This window comes from Myxine glutinosa, chromosome 6, assembly GCF_964187855.1.
Source record: "Myxine glutinosa chromosome 6, kmMyxGlut1.1, whole genome shotgun sequence".
Lineage (NCBI taxonomy): Eukaryota > Metazoa > Chordata > Myxini > Myxiniformes > Myxinidae > Myxine > Myxine glutinosa.
Window position 1 is genome coordinate 147,300,041 of NC_136266.1, and position 12,613 is coordinate 147,312,653.

A 12,613-nucleotide genomic window follows, 5' to 3' on the forward strand; every position below is an offset into this window, starting at 1 on the left:
CCTGCAACCCTCTTATGGTTAAACTGCCAAAATCAAGACTCTCTGCTCACCTTCACTCCTTCATTCCTCTTTTCTCCCACCTCTGGAACAAACTCCCTCACTCTCTTCAATCCCACTCCTCCCTCCAGGTCTTTAAAACAGCTGTTCACCACCATCTCTTATCTTCCCCCATCCAAAAACTTGATCTTTTCTACCCCCGCTAATTTCACCCCCAAATCCACTTTTTTGAAATACCAACTTTTGTCCTGGAAGTCCTTGGTGTCCTTGTGTTTTATACTTCTCCCCCCCCCCCTCCCCCCTTTCCACGTCTCCTCCCCCCAAGCCTTCTCCCTCCCACACATGTCCCGATCTCCCTGCTCTCAAATGTTGTGTTTGTGTGCTTCCCCTTCTCTCCCCATCTTGTCTACCGCTCCCTCTTTTTACCTTCGCAAAAGCGGAAGGTTATGTTTTGATCGCTGTGTATTTATTTGTATGTCTGTGTGTGTGTGTGTATGTTATTCGCATAACTCAAAAAGTATTCAACCGAATTGCATGAAATTTGGTGGGATGATTGGTTATTATACGGGACACATTTGATTAGATTTTGGGAGCAATCGGGTCAAAGGTCAAGGTCAAGGTCACGAAAAGGTCAAAATCGTATTTTTACCAAGTACAGAACAGTAGCTGCGGCGAAGGTATGCGCTCTACCGAGTGCCCGTTCTAGTTATATATTTTGTTTGTCTGTTTGATTTGTTTGTGAAATAAATGTTAGCTCTTTCACGAGCCTCGATTCTGTACACAAAAAAAAAAAAAAAAAAAAAAAAAAATGTTTTCATAGATCAGCATTTGTGTCTCCTCAGCTGAAGAAAGCAATATTTAGCTTTCCTGTGAATGATACAATATTGTATTATTCCCAGGAGGTCCCAGACACAAATGGATCTCAAATATTAACTTTGAAGGGACCGAAACCAGCACAGGAAAACATTCTTACATTGAAAAATTCAGAATTCCTCTTTGAAAAGAAAAGTTGTCCTCAAGTTCAGCTCATTGTAGATGTACATTGGTCAATATAAATGATTGTAAACCTGTGTTGGTCCTGCAGGAATTATTTCCTCGGTTTTTTGTTTAACTTAATATCACGTTCAAATTACTTGAACTATTGCATGAAGTTCATTTTATCCATCACCATTTTCTTGAAAATATATGTCTGCCCTTGAATTATGAAAATAATTCAAATGAATCACTTTCTTTTCATTTATCTATCTATAATTCCAGTAATCTCTGTGTGTCTGTGTGTCTGTGTGTGTGTCTGTGTGTTTGTCTGTGACCGCTGTTTCTCGACAACCACGGGTCCGATATACTTGAAACTTGCCAGGTATATTGCTGGGGACCCGAGGATGTGCCTTTTCAAGGTTTCATATTAATCGGACAAGTAGTTACCGAGCTATGGCGATTTCTTTACCAAACTCCGCAAGCCGTTCGCTTTGCACCAAACCATTGCATGTAAATAGAGGGGGGGGATTGTCACCGTACTCGCAAGCCGTTCGCTTTGGACCAAACCATTTCATGTAAATAGAGGGGGGGGATTGTCACCGTACTCGCAAGCCGTTCGTTTTGGACCAAACCATTTCATGTAAATAGAGGGGGGGGATTGCTACCGTACTCGCAAGCCGTTCGCTTTGGACCAAACCATTTCATGTAAATAGAGGGGGGGGATATAATTTTAGATATATATATAGTACGGGCATGCCCTAGTAAGAAAAATTCAAACAATTGCATTCCATCCAAGATTTCACCATCTTAGATAAATCCTCTGAGAATTAAAATCTTGTCAAAGATATTATATGATTTCCACACACAACCCGCCTTGAAAACATAAACATGCTTTGTAAAGAAAGTTTAGTCCAAGCAAAATTGTCACACCAAAGTTTTTGCATGTCACAATATTTAATGGGGTTCTGCTGCAAGTGATGTAAAGATCCTCTGTGACCAGCACTTAGCATTGCTACATTTTAATCAATGAGCAACCTGCATACCACATGTAGAGTCCACAGTGTGACGTTTGTTGTCACAATAGTGGGAAATATCCATACAAGATGATGATAAAGGAGAAACAGTCATATCTCACATGAGCCCCAGTTTCTGGCTATTCTTCTACCCGTTTGGATGGTGCACCAATTTCGCAAGGGAAGGTGTAGTGACTCCGTTGATCAACGAGAGGAGGAGGCAGCTTTCTCATTACACGTTTTTTTGGGATCCATGAAACGTCTGGTACGGTGGGCCAAATGAAGAAAGATTTCTGCTGTCGCATGAAAGAGACTTTCAACTCGTCGACATCGACACTGTTGACCTGTTAACAATAAGGAACACCAAAATCTAAGTGAAAGGCACATGGGAATATCAAGATTTACAGGGGCTTTTAAACTCTTTCAATAATGAAGAGCATTTTCTACCTTGAAAATGTCCTACACTGTCTTTCTAGGTTTCATATGTGCAAACATTTCATGTTGCAGCTATGGATAGCATATAGGTGGTACAAACAATGAGAACAAGGACCAAAAATAAATAAATAAATAAAAATATATCGAATAATAATAAAACACTCAAAACAGGCTTCAATACAGAATTGGCCATTTCTCAAATTTGCAAGCAGCTTTCAACATGAAAACTTTCATATTTATGCCTTTTCTGATATGTGCACATGAAAGTGACTTCACAGCAACCTTAAGTTCACTCCTATGTTTTTCTGACCTGGACTGTTTTGACTGGTTGGACCAGATTCCCTACTTCTCTGATGGGTTTCATACCATCCAACTGTAGGTTAAAATAAAATCATTTGGGTCAAAACAATCTTTACATTATACGATGACACATCTTAATATAAAATGTGATATCGCATTGCTTTCTATTTCCCTTCCCCAAAAAAGTGATCTGCTTTTAAGGCACTATTGCAGTTAGACATCAACATTTTTCTGACTCTAATAATGGTCTTAACAACTGAAACATGCAGTTTCGTTTACTAATGCAAACCTTCATTTTGAAGATACTTATGAAGACCATAAAAGAGATTCAACATCCTTTGTGAAATACATGGAAAAGCTTTTCTCTCGTTTTCATCCAAAATATATGGACTTCTTGATATTTTCAAAATGGCTTACTTACACAGATAAATACCTCATTTAAAACAGATTTCTGCCACCAAGCGCCACTTTTTGAGAATTTACAATAGTGCCTTACATGCCTTTAATTGTAACACATTGAGGGGATTTCATCGTACCACTGCAACATAGGTTTTGACCATGTTCCTGGACTGGGTGGGCAGCTGAACTTCAATGTGGTCGCCAAAGTGAAATGGAGCACCAACTGTCGGGGTTTCACCTGTAATCTGTCTCTGATCACCATCACCGGAAACCTGGCTGCCCATTTCTGCTGGGCCTGCGTGGTGTGCATCTACATGTATGTTGCCATGCAACTTAGTCAAGCCTAGAATAACAGGAGAAGCACCAAAGTACAAAATAAATGCATGATTAAAAATAAATATTTTACAGACTATCTGAAAATTACATACAAGAAAGCAGCAAAAAATGTAGCCGTAGTTGTAAGCTGTAGTTAGTTTAATTCTGCTTAGTGTAATTGGAAAATAGTTTCAGTAATTTAGAACGTTCATGATTGTTTCCTCAATATAGGGGACTAGCAGAAGTACCCGGCATTGCCGGGCGGGGGGAGGGGAGGGAAGGGGGAAGGGGAGGGGAGGGGAACAGGGGGGAGGGGAGGAGAGGGGGGAGGGGAGAGGGAGGGGGAGGGGGAGGGGAGGGGAGAGGGGAGGGCAGAAAGGAAGGGGTAGGGGGGAAAGGGAGGAGCATGGGGGAAAGGGAGGGGGAGGGGAGGGTGGAGGGGGATGGGGAAGGGGTATGGCGGAAAGGAAGGGGTAGGGGGAAAGGGAGGGGCATGGGGGAAAGGGAGGGGGAGGGGAGGGGAAGGGGAGAGGAGGGGAAAGGGGAGTGGGGAAGGGGAGAGGATAGGGTGGAGGGAGAAGGGAGTGGGAAGGGTAGGGGCAGGGGGGGGGGAAAGGGAGGGGGAGCGGAGGGAGAGGGAGGAGGGAAGGGGAGGGGGGGGAGGGGGAGAGGAGTGGGAGGGTGGGGGGAGGGAGGAGGGGGAGGGCGAGGGGGGGAGGTGGGGGAGGGGAGGGGGGAGGGGGAGGGGGTGGGGAGGACAGGGGGGAGGGGGAGGGGGGAGGGGGAGGGGGGATGGGAGGGGAGGGGGGATGGGAGGGGGAGGGGGATGGGAGGGGGAGAGGAGTGGAGGGGGAGAGGAGTGGGAGGGTGGGGGGAGGGAGGAGGGGGAGGTGGAGGAGGAGGGCGAGGGGGGTGGGGGAGGTGGAGGGCGAGGGGGAGGTGGAGGGGAGAGGAGGGAAAGGGGAGTGGGGAAGGGAGAGGGTAGGGTGGAGGGAGTGGAAGGGTAGGGGGAGGGGAGGGGGAAAGGGAGGGGGGGAGGGGGAGGGAAAGGGAGGGGGGAGGGGGAGGGGAAAGGAGGGGGGGAGGGGGAGGGGGAAAGGGAGGGGGGGCAGGAGGGAGAGGGAGGAGGGAAGGGGAGGGGTAGGGGGGAAAGGGAGGAGCATGGGGGAAAGAGAGGGAGGGGGAGGGGCAGGGGGGGAGGGGGATGGGGAAGGGGTAGGGCAGAAAGGAAGGGGTAGGGGGGAAAGGGAGGGGCATGGGGGACAGGGTCGGGGGGAGGGGCAGGGTAGGGGAGGGGAGGGGGAAAGGGAGGGGGAAGGGAGGGGGAGGAGGGAAGGGAGGGAGGGATATAGATGGTTACTGGCAATTGATCACATCCAGAAATGATGTAATCCACACAATTATGTACTTTACATAACGTTAATAGGAATACATGGCCGTGAGATGGGAATACAGTTTGTTCTGAAATAAATCACAAATATCAGATGAAAGTGAAAAAAGACCTATGTGGTGTGAATGGCAATGTTCGTCGCTGAAATGTGAAAAAACTGAATTACGTGCGAACGCATAACTGTGAGATTATGGCGGCAAAGTTGGAACATCACGTGATCCTAGCAGAAGTACCCGGCATTGCCGGGTGGGGGAGGGAGACCCGTACATTCCCAACCCGGACATTCGCCCTTTCGACTCAAGCTCGTATTCGATTCGTATTCGAAATCGAAAGGGGAAAGGGGAAATCCTTCGTATTCGAATTCGTAAACACGAAATATGAATTAAAATTTAATTCATATCGCACAAAATCGACACAAAACACGGTCGCATAAAGGTGAAAAACGCAATGGCTTTTCGCCCTGAATTACGTGCAAACGTGTGACGTGTGACGGGATGGAACATCACGTGATCGCTCTGAGCGAATCAGCGAGCTGCTCGCACTGGCTGAGATTAGCGGTACTTCGCTGAAATGCGCTGAGGTAAATATGAATAAAAAATATGAATCTCGTCAAATATGGTCTCAGCCATGTTCGTCCCAGGCTCAATGGCCATGTCTATGCCAAATATCAAGCACGTGAGCCTCTCAGTTCGGAGTCTATCGGTAACATTACACACACACACAAACTGTGTTTTATATATATATAGAAGATTACACTCGACAAGATTGCAACTTTTTTGTAGTCTTCCTTTTTGTTTGTCAAATTTATCAAAAAATCAAAGCCTGGTGTTGGTTTAGCAGTTAGGGTGCCGGCTTGGGATCCGAGGATCCTGGGTTTAAATCCCAGTCGATCGCTGAATTAACGCCAGGGGGTTGACTCAGCCTGTCATCCTTCCGAGGTCGGCAAATTTAGTACAAGTTCACTGGTAATTCCCTGTGTGTCGCAAGAGGCGACTAACAGGGTTGGCGGCAGGAAGGGCATCCGGCCATAAAACATTGCTTCAAAAAAGGGGACCACGGTGCCCGAAAAAGGCCAACCCCTGCTCTGCGGGGAAAAATGGCCTCTAAAGGTGGTTCTTCTCTTCTTTATCAAATTTGTTCCTTGATTTGTATGTTCTTTGTGTGATATTGAAATAAAATTGAAATTGAAGTGAAATGAATCGACTTGATTGTAGTTAGTGCTGTCTCTTCAAGATGTAAAGAAAATTGGGAAAATGATTATCTACAGTTGGAAATAACAAATAATTCTGAACCAGTGTTTTGTCTTGAAGGCTTCACTTGCACAAGAAAACTTATTATCTGTATTGCTATTCAGTATCAAAACAATATTACCTAGTTGAGTAGTTTGATCATTTCTGCCATGGTTATCTGCTTGATCACTCAAAGCCTGGTTGTCCTGCGATGGGATGGCATGATGGGCATCGTGAACATCTGCCTTGCAAAGTGACTTGGTCATGTCTATATTAACGATGACAAAACAAAAAAGGTAAGTACATGCATAAATAATAATAAAGTCTATATGATAGTCTGAATCTGAAAAAAACTGATTGCATTGTACGGCGTACCATGATTTCATTTCTATTTTTCCCTCCTTTTCAAGTACAAAATTTGAAAAGCAAGCAATACTCAATGCCTTCATAACATGTTGAAAATAAAAGTTATGGTAATTTTATGCCATGAAGGCAAGATGTTTCATGCCTTTATGTGAGAAAAAAAAAAAGAGCCAGTGATCTACAGTGAACGTTTCCTGAGAATGAAAAGAAAAGAAAAAATAAGTGAACATCTAGTGTTTCAGCAAATCTGTAGGTCAAATACATTTATTACCTGATTCACTGTTTCCTTGCAAACTGACGACTTTCCATGCCTCTACATAGCGGCAATTTTGGCACACGCCATCGTTCTGCATGCAGCTGTTGCACACACACGTCAAATTTCTCGTTGCTACTACTTCAGGTGCAACTGTCTTGATGCAATGAAGTTTCCTTGTACCAGTCACTGTTTTCACACACCTGCTGCTTCGCTCCCTGTCAACCTGGTCATGTGAAACATAGAAGACGCTTCGCAGGAATTTTCCACAGCACTGGTCACTGTCAACATCCTTTCTCAAGTTTTCCTGGCAGTATTCATAGAGTGACTTGGCATCCTTGATAATTGCCGTTCCTGCTCTTACTGCTATTGATGCCTGGGATTTAATCACTGCGCCCTCCCCATCGCATGCACCTTTGCCGTGACGTGTTCCTACGTGATTGTGCTGTATAGGATATGTAAAGTCTTCCTGCGCATAGCTGATGTCAGATATGGCCCCTCTTGACTTGTACTGACTTGCGGAAACGGAAAAACGGTGCATCGCAGAGATCTTCAGTTGTCGGCAAGATGTGAGGTGCTGGCAAACAACTTGTTGGAACGTGTTGACCAGATGGTAATCGTGACACAAGTCGTCACTAATCATGATGCAGGACTCGGTCACGGAGTTGTTGCAGCGAGGAGATCTATAATAGCTGACAATAGGATGTACCGTTGCAGAGTCATGGCTGTAGTATGCACTTTGTACTCCTCTTTGGTAAGTACACGTGTAATTTTCAGCGAAGTCAAAAACGCTTGATACAGCACCGGTGGGAATGTTGGCTCGTAGTTTTGTTTGTTGCTTGTGCTGCCAGTTCTTGCTAAATACATGTTCAGCAAATGGTCCAGCCTCTTTCTTAAGTTCTGACACCAGATCTTCGATTGTTCCAGTTTTTGTAACGAGGGATCTTTTCTTGACTGTTGTTGACTTCTTGGTGTGGCAAGTTGTTGATACTAATTCCCATCTTTTCCATTGAACTTCTTTGTGCTTGTTAGTGGAGAGGAATGCATCCAGGCTCTGGACACCACATTCACTACACTTGCGGTGAATGCAAGTGGGTCCGTGATGCTCCTCGTCTGCCAGCTTTGGGCACATTGTAGAGTTTACAAGTGAGTATACATTCTTCAGGTTTTGACAATTCACGGCAGTACTTGATGCATGGGCAGCTAGTACTCTTCTCTTCAATTCAACGTTCTCACAGTACTCGCATAAACATCCATAGTATTTCGCTGCCTGTTTCGCCTTCACATGGTGTGGGTGAAGAGCATAGAATATGGTTGCAGACACTTGTTGGTCAGCATGTGTCTTTAGGAAGTCACGATGTAGTTCACCTATTGGTATGCAAAGGATCCTTCTGCACCTCCCTGTCTTCTTGCTTACCAATTCCTTGTCAGGCAATGCGTTGGAATTTCTTTCATAGAATTCCTGGATTGATTTCACTATGGACAAAGAAACCTTCTTTCTTCCTGACTTGCGCTTCAGATGTGTCGACAGAAGCTTCCTGCTAATGTTAAATCTTCGGCAAGCTTTTCGCTGCAACTTATATTTCTTCAGTATTGCAGTAGTAGAGCCCAGTACTTTTTTCTTTCTATGATCCTCGAGTCCTTTTCTGACAGCCTCTGTCACAATCTCCTCTAATTTTCGTTCTGTTGTGGGTGTGATTCCTGCCTTCTTGAAAGTTTCCGCCTTTCTTGGGGATGCTTTGTTTATCAAATCAATTGTTGTATTAACAAAGGATGCAGTATTGCGAGGCATGCGGGCCGTCACACGCTGAAGACTTTTTCTTTTTGCTGTAGCAGATCGCATGTCAATGGCGTCCTCAGTAGCAAGTGAATCATTTCTCTCTTTTAGTTCAAGCTGCTTTTCTTGTAGTGCTTTTTCTTTCATTTCCGATTGTTCCTCCATCTCTTTTAGCTGTTCTTCCTTTTTTGCAAGCCTTCCTTTTTCTTCCTTGAGCATCAGTTTACTGATTTCGTTTTGGTGATATTTTTCTCGTCTTTTTCTGTTAATTTCTTCTCTCTGTTGCTTGCTCAACTTGGCCCGCTGGTTTTGTTTCTTAGCTCTCTCATACACTTTTCTTTCCTCATGCTCCCTCCTAGTTATGACTTTATTGGTGTTGCCTTTCCGATTTGTAGCTGCCTTTGCTTTTCTTCTTTCATTCATTGTCTTCATCCTTTTTCTTGCACTCTCATTGTTTCTCTTTTTCCTCTTTATCCACATTTCTGCTTCCTTCCTATCTTCTTCTGTTAAGTTTCTTTTTCCATGTGTTGCTGCTGCTGTTGCACATTGTAACCTGTAGCGCCTACTGTACTGCCTTGCATTTTCTTTAAGCTGTTCATACTTGGCAGGATCTGATACTCGAAGTTGTTCCCTCCAGTTCTTGGCTTTGGATTTAGTTTTTGATTTAGCTGTTGAAGACCTCCCACATTCAAAACGTATCCTCATGTGATATGGGTTCACAAGTTTTTTCTTTCCTTTTCTCGAAGGCATCTTGAAGGCAAATGCAGATCTGTAATAAGAAAGAAATAAAAAATATATAGAGTCTACAGGCACTATTGTAGAGTGAAATATAAAAAAAATAGAATTACAGACTACTGTACAAAAGAATGGTCATAAGAACATGCAGTATGTTTTCTTTTTCTGATCCAAACTCCATCACGAAGATATTTATGAAAACCATAACAAGCAAAATTCCATCTGGCTCAATGACAATACGAACTTAGTAATGGTCTGTGGGTCTCCAGACCAAGACATAAATATCCAGACAAATTTTTAAAATGTAGAACTACAATGTACCAACAAAATTTCCTCCCCCCTCCTCCTGCTAGGGTAAGAAATGTGCATTTTCATGCAGTCTTCAATGCAGAATTGTCTTCTCTCTGTCAATTTTTAAAAGTCTTCCAAAATAATGGGTAAAACATATTATACATGAATTTGAGGGGGGTGGAGATCACCATGCTAAATTGATTTTTTGAAGCCATTCATCATACAAAATTGTCTCGTTTAACCACTGCCCTTCGTCTTTCAAGAATCAGTTTCAATTTGTAACCTAGCCGCGAAGGCCAGCTTCTGGATTATCAAGACACTCACAGCGTAAACACGGGACACGACAATCTTCGCTTCCCTCTGGTTTTTGCTGTGCAGTGTACACGTTGAGAATCTATCAATATCAATGAAAATTCAGCAAATAATTCATCAAAATGAGAACTTGCACTCAAATTTCAGTCAGCCATGTCATCACGAACGTAGGTTTGCCAGGCTTTACAAAACCTGGGCTGAGTAGGGTGCGATGGTTACAGCCACAGTGCCCACCACAGCGTAAATTGGTATTCCCACTCGCACCACGTATAAGGGGGACTACACGAAGGAAAATTTCGCCACCCACACGCGCTCCCAGTTTTGCCCCGTTCAAAAACAACAACATCCGGGAATTCTACAAGGGGTAGCTTCATGAAACTCGGAGCTTATCTGATGTGATAGTTTTATATGGGAAAATTCACAACGTAAAAAATGTCGGGGGACACGATTTCCAACCTCATCACGAGTGTTCGTAATTTCTTTTTCAACATGCCACTATGTTTTCCAAATGCTTAATCATCATTTTGTGGAATGATTAATCTCATGAATATATTTATCATTTCCCCCTCATGGCTACTTATTTTGAATTTACACTTCATAGAAATGACTGTTTCAGACGTAAAACTGGGGAACACGAAGATTTACGTTGTGAGTCATAATTGTTAAACCAACGGCACACAAAAGATAAACACATGATACTATACAACTATACAAAAATTGTTGTTAATTATTAATGTTTTTATTCGCAATGAAAAATACATGAATTCAAGAACAGCAGTAAAGTTGCATTTGAAAATAATATATTTATACCATAAGTCACAAAGAAAATGAAAAAAAAAATACTGGGACACCAACATTTCTTTTAACATTATGGTAAAATCTTAGTATTAATAATGCTTTCCATATACACATTGGAACACTCAATTGCTGCTCTACCAGAATAATGATATGAAACTCATGTGAGATTATATGGGATACTAGCCGAAAGCACCCGGCGTTGCCCGGGTTCTTTTAGAATGAATTAATACTATAATTCAGCTTTTACTTGCGGCGTAGAAGATTGACGACTATAATTCAGCTCAGCTTTTAATTGCGAAATGGGCCCAGCCTGGCCGAGGCGGCCTCGACCAGCCTCGCCACCTAGCCTATAACCTTCCCGGGGCCCGTCCCGACATTTTTAGTTCTTTTTGAATGAATCTACTACTATAATTCAGCTTTTACTCGCAGCCATAGAAGATTGACTACTATAATTCAGCTCAGCTTTTATTTGCGAAATGGGCCCAACCCAGCCGAAGTTGCCTCGACCGGCCTCGCCACCTAGCCTATAACCTTCCCGGGGCCCGTCCCGACATTTTTTGTTTTAGAGGTTTCCTCCTATCTTTCACCGTTCAGGAGATTAGCGCGTGCAGACAAACAAACAAACAAATGAAAAATCACTCATAGAGCGACACTTGGCAAAACAGAACAAAGTGGAATGTTACTCAGTAGAGCATCCTTTTAACCTCAAAATAGTTGGTGGTTGAATTCAGTTGGCTGATATGAAAATCCTATGCAAATTTCAAGTCAATCGGATGAAAATTGAGGCTTTTGGAAATTTGAAAAAAGTGGTTGACCTTGGGCCTATGTTGACCTTTTGGCCTATGCTGATCTCAAAAATAGTTGTTGGTTGAATTCAGTTAACTGAAGTGTATATCCCATTCTAATTTCAAGTGAATCGTATGAAAATTGAGGATTTTAGAAATTTGAAATTGTTGTTGACTTTTGGCCTATGTTGCTCTTTTGGCCTATGGTGATCTCAAAAATAGTTGGTGGTTGAATTCAGCTTGATGATATGTAAATCCCATTCAAATTTCAAGTGAATCGGACGAAAATTGAGGATTTTAGAAATTTAAAAAAAAGTGGTTGACGTTTGGCCTACGTTGACCTTTTTGCCGCTGCAGATCTCAAAAATAGTGGTGGTTGAATTCAGTAAGCCGATATGTAAATCCTATTCAAATTTCAAGTCAATCGGATGAAAATTGAGGATTTTAGAAATTTAAAATGGTTGTTGACCTTTGGCCTATGTTGACCTTTTGGCCTATGTTGATCCCAAAAATAGTTGGTGGTTGAATTCAATTCGCCGACATGTATATCCTATTCAAATTTCAAGTCAATCGGATGAAAATTGAGGATTTTAGAAATAGAAAAAAAGTGGTTGACCTTTGGCTTATGTTGACCTTTTGGCCTATGTTGATCTCAAAAATGGTTGGTGGTTGAATTCAGTTACCCGATATGTAAATCCTATTCGAATTTCAAGTCAATCGGATGAAAATTGAGGATTTTAGAAATTTGACGAAGATGGTGACCTTTGGCCTATGTTGACCTTTTGACCTTTTGAAGTAAAAAATATATAGGATTTTGTCGGACCACGAACTCTACCATTTGGTAAAGTTTCGTGAAGATCGGTTTAAAATTGTGTCCTGTAGGCAAGTATAAGTGAGCGGACAGACAAACAAACAAACACACACACAAACCGGAGTGAGCAACATACTTGCAAAAAATTTTTTTCTTTTTGCCAAGTAACAAACAAAAACTTTCTTTTATATATATAGATTAGGAAAATCATGCAAATTTCAGTCACTTCATAATTCACTGTTGGACTACACAAATATGGAATTAGCTAGATAGATGTTAGATAGAAGGCTAGTGGAGGCCCAGCGCACGCTGGGTTGCTGGCCGAAACGTTGAGTTTTTTAAAGACAAAGCTATAGGTTGGAGAACGGAAAAATGGATGTCGTGGATATAATATATACTAGCAGAAGTACCCGGCATTGCCGGGCGGGGGAGGGG

General features: G+C 42.8%; 1 protein-coding gene across 1 annotated transcript; it reads right to left on the reverse strand.

The window, feature by feature from the left end:
• Window positions 1–1,912: 1,912 nt before the first annotated feature.
• Window positions 1,913–9,210, reverse strand: LOC137414376 (uncharacterized). The gene is made up of 4 exons (XM_078779486.1): window positions 6,688–9,210; window positions 6,196–6,321; window positions 3,257–3,462; window positions 1,913–2,329 (listed from the first exon to the last, which is right to left on the reverse strand). The coding sequence occupies exons 1-4, from the start codon at window positions 9,194–9,196 to the stop codon at window positions 2,126–2,128; spliced, it is 3,045 nt and encodes a 1,014-aa protein (XP_078635612.1). The 5' UTR covers window positions 9,197–9,210; the 3' UTR covers window positions 1,913–2,125.
• Window positions 9,211–12,613: the final 3,403 nt, after the last annotated feature.

What these genes read in the sequence shown, in the direction of transcription:
- LOC137414376 (XM_078779486.1), bottom strand. Translation starts at nt 9,196, where the DNA reads ATGCCTTCGAGAAAAGGAAAGAAAAAACTTGTGAACCCATATCACATG. An exon ending in TGATCAAACTACTCAACTAG is followed by an intron (nt 3,463 to 6,195) that starts GTAATATTGTTT and finishes CTGTTATTCTAG; the next exon opens with GCTTGACTAAGTTGCATGGC. An exon ending in TCAAAACCTATGTTGCAGTG is followed by an intron (nt 2,330 to 3,256) that starts GTACGATGAAAT and finishes TATTGTTAACAG; the next exon opens with GTCAACAGTGTCGATGTCGA.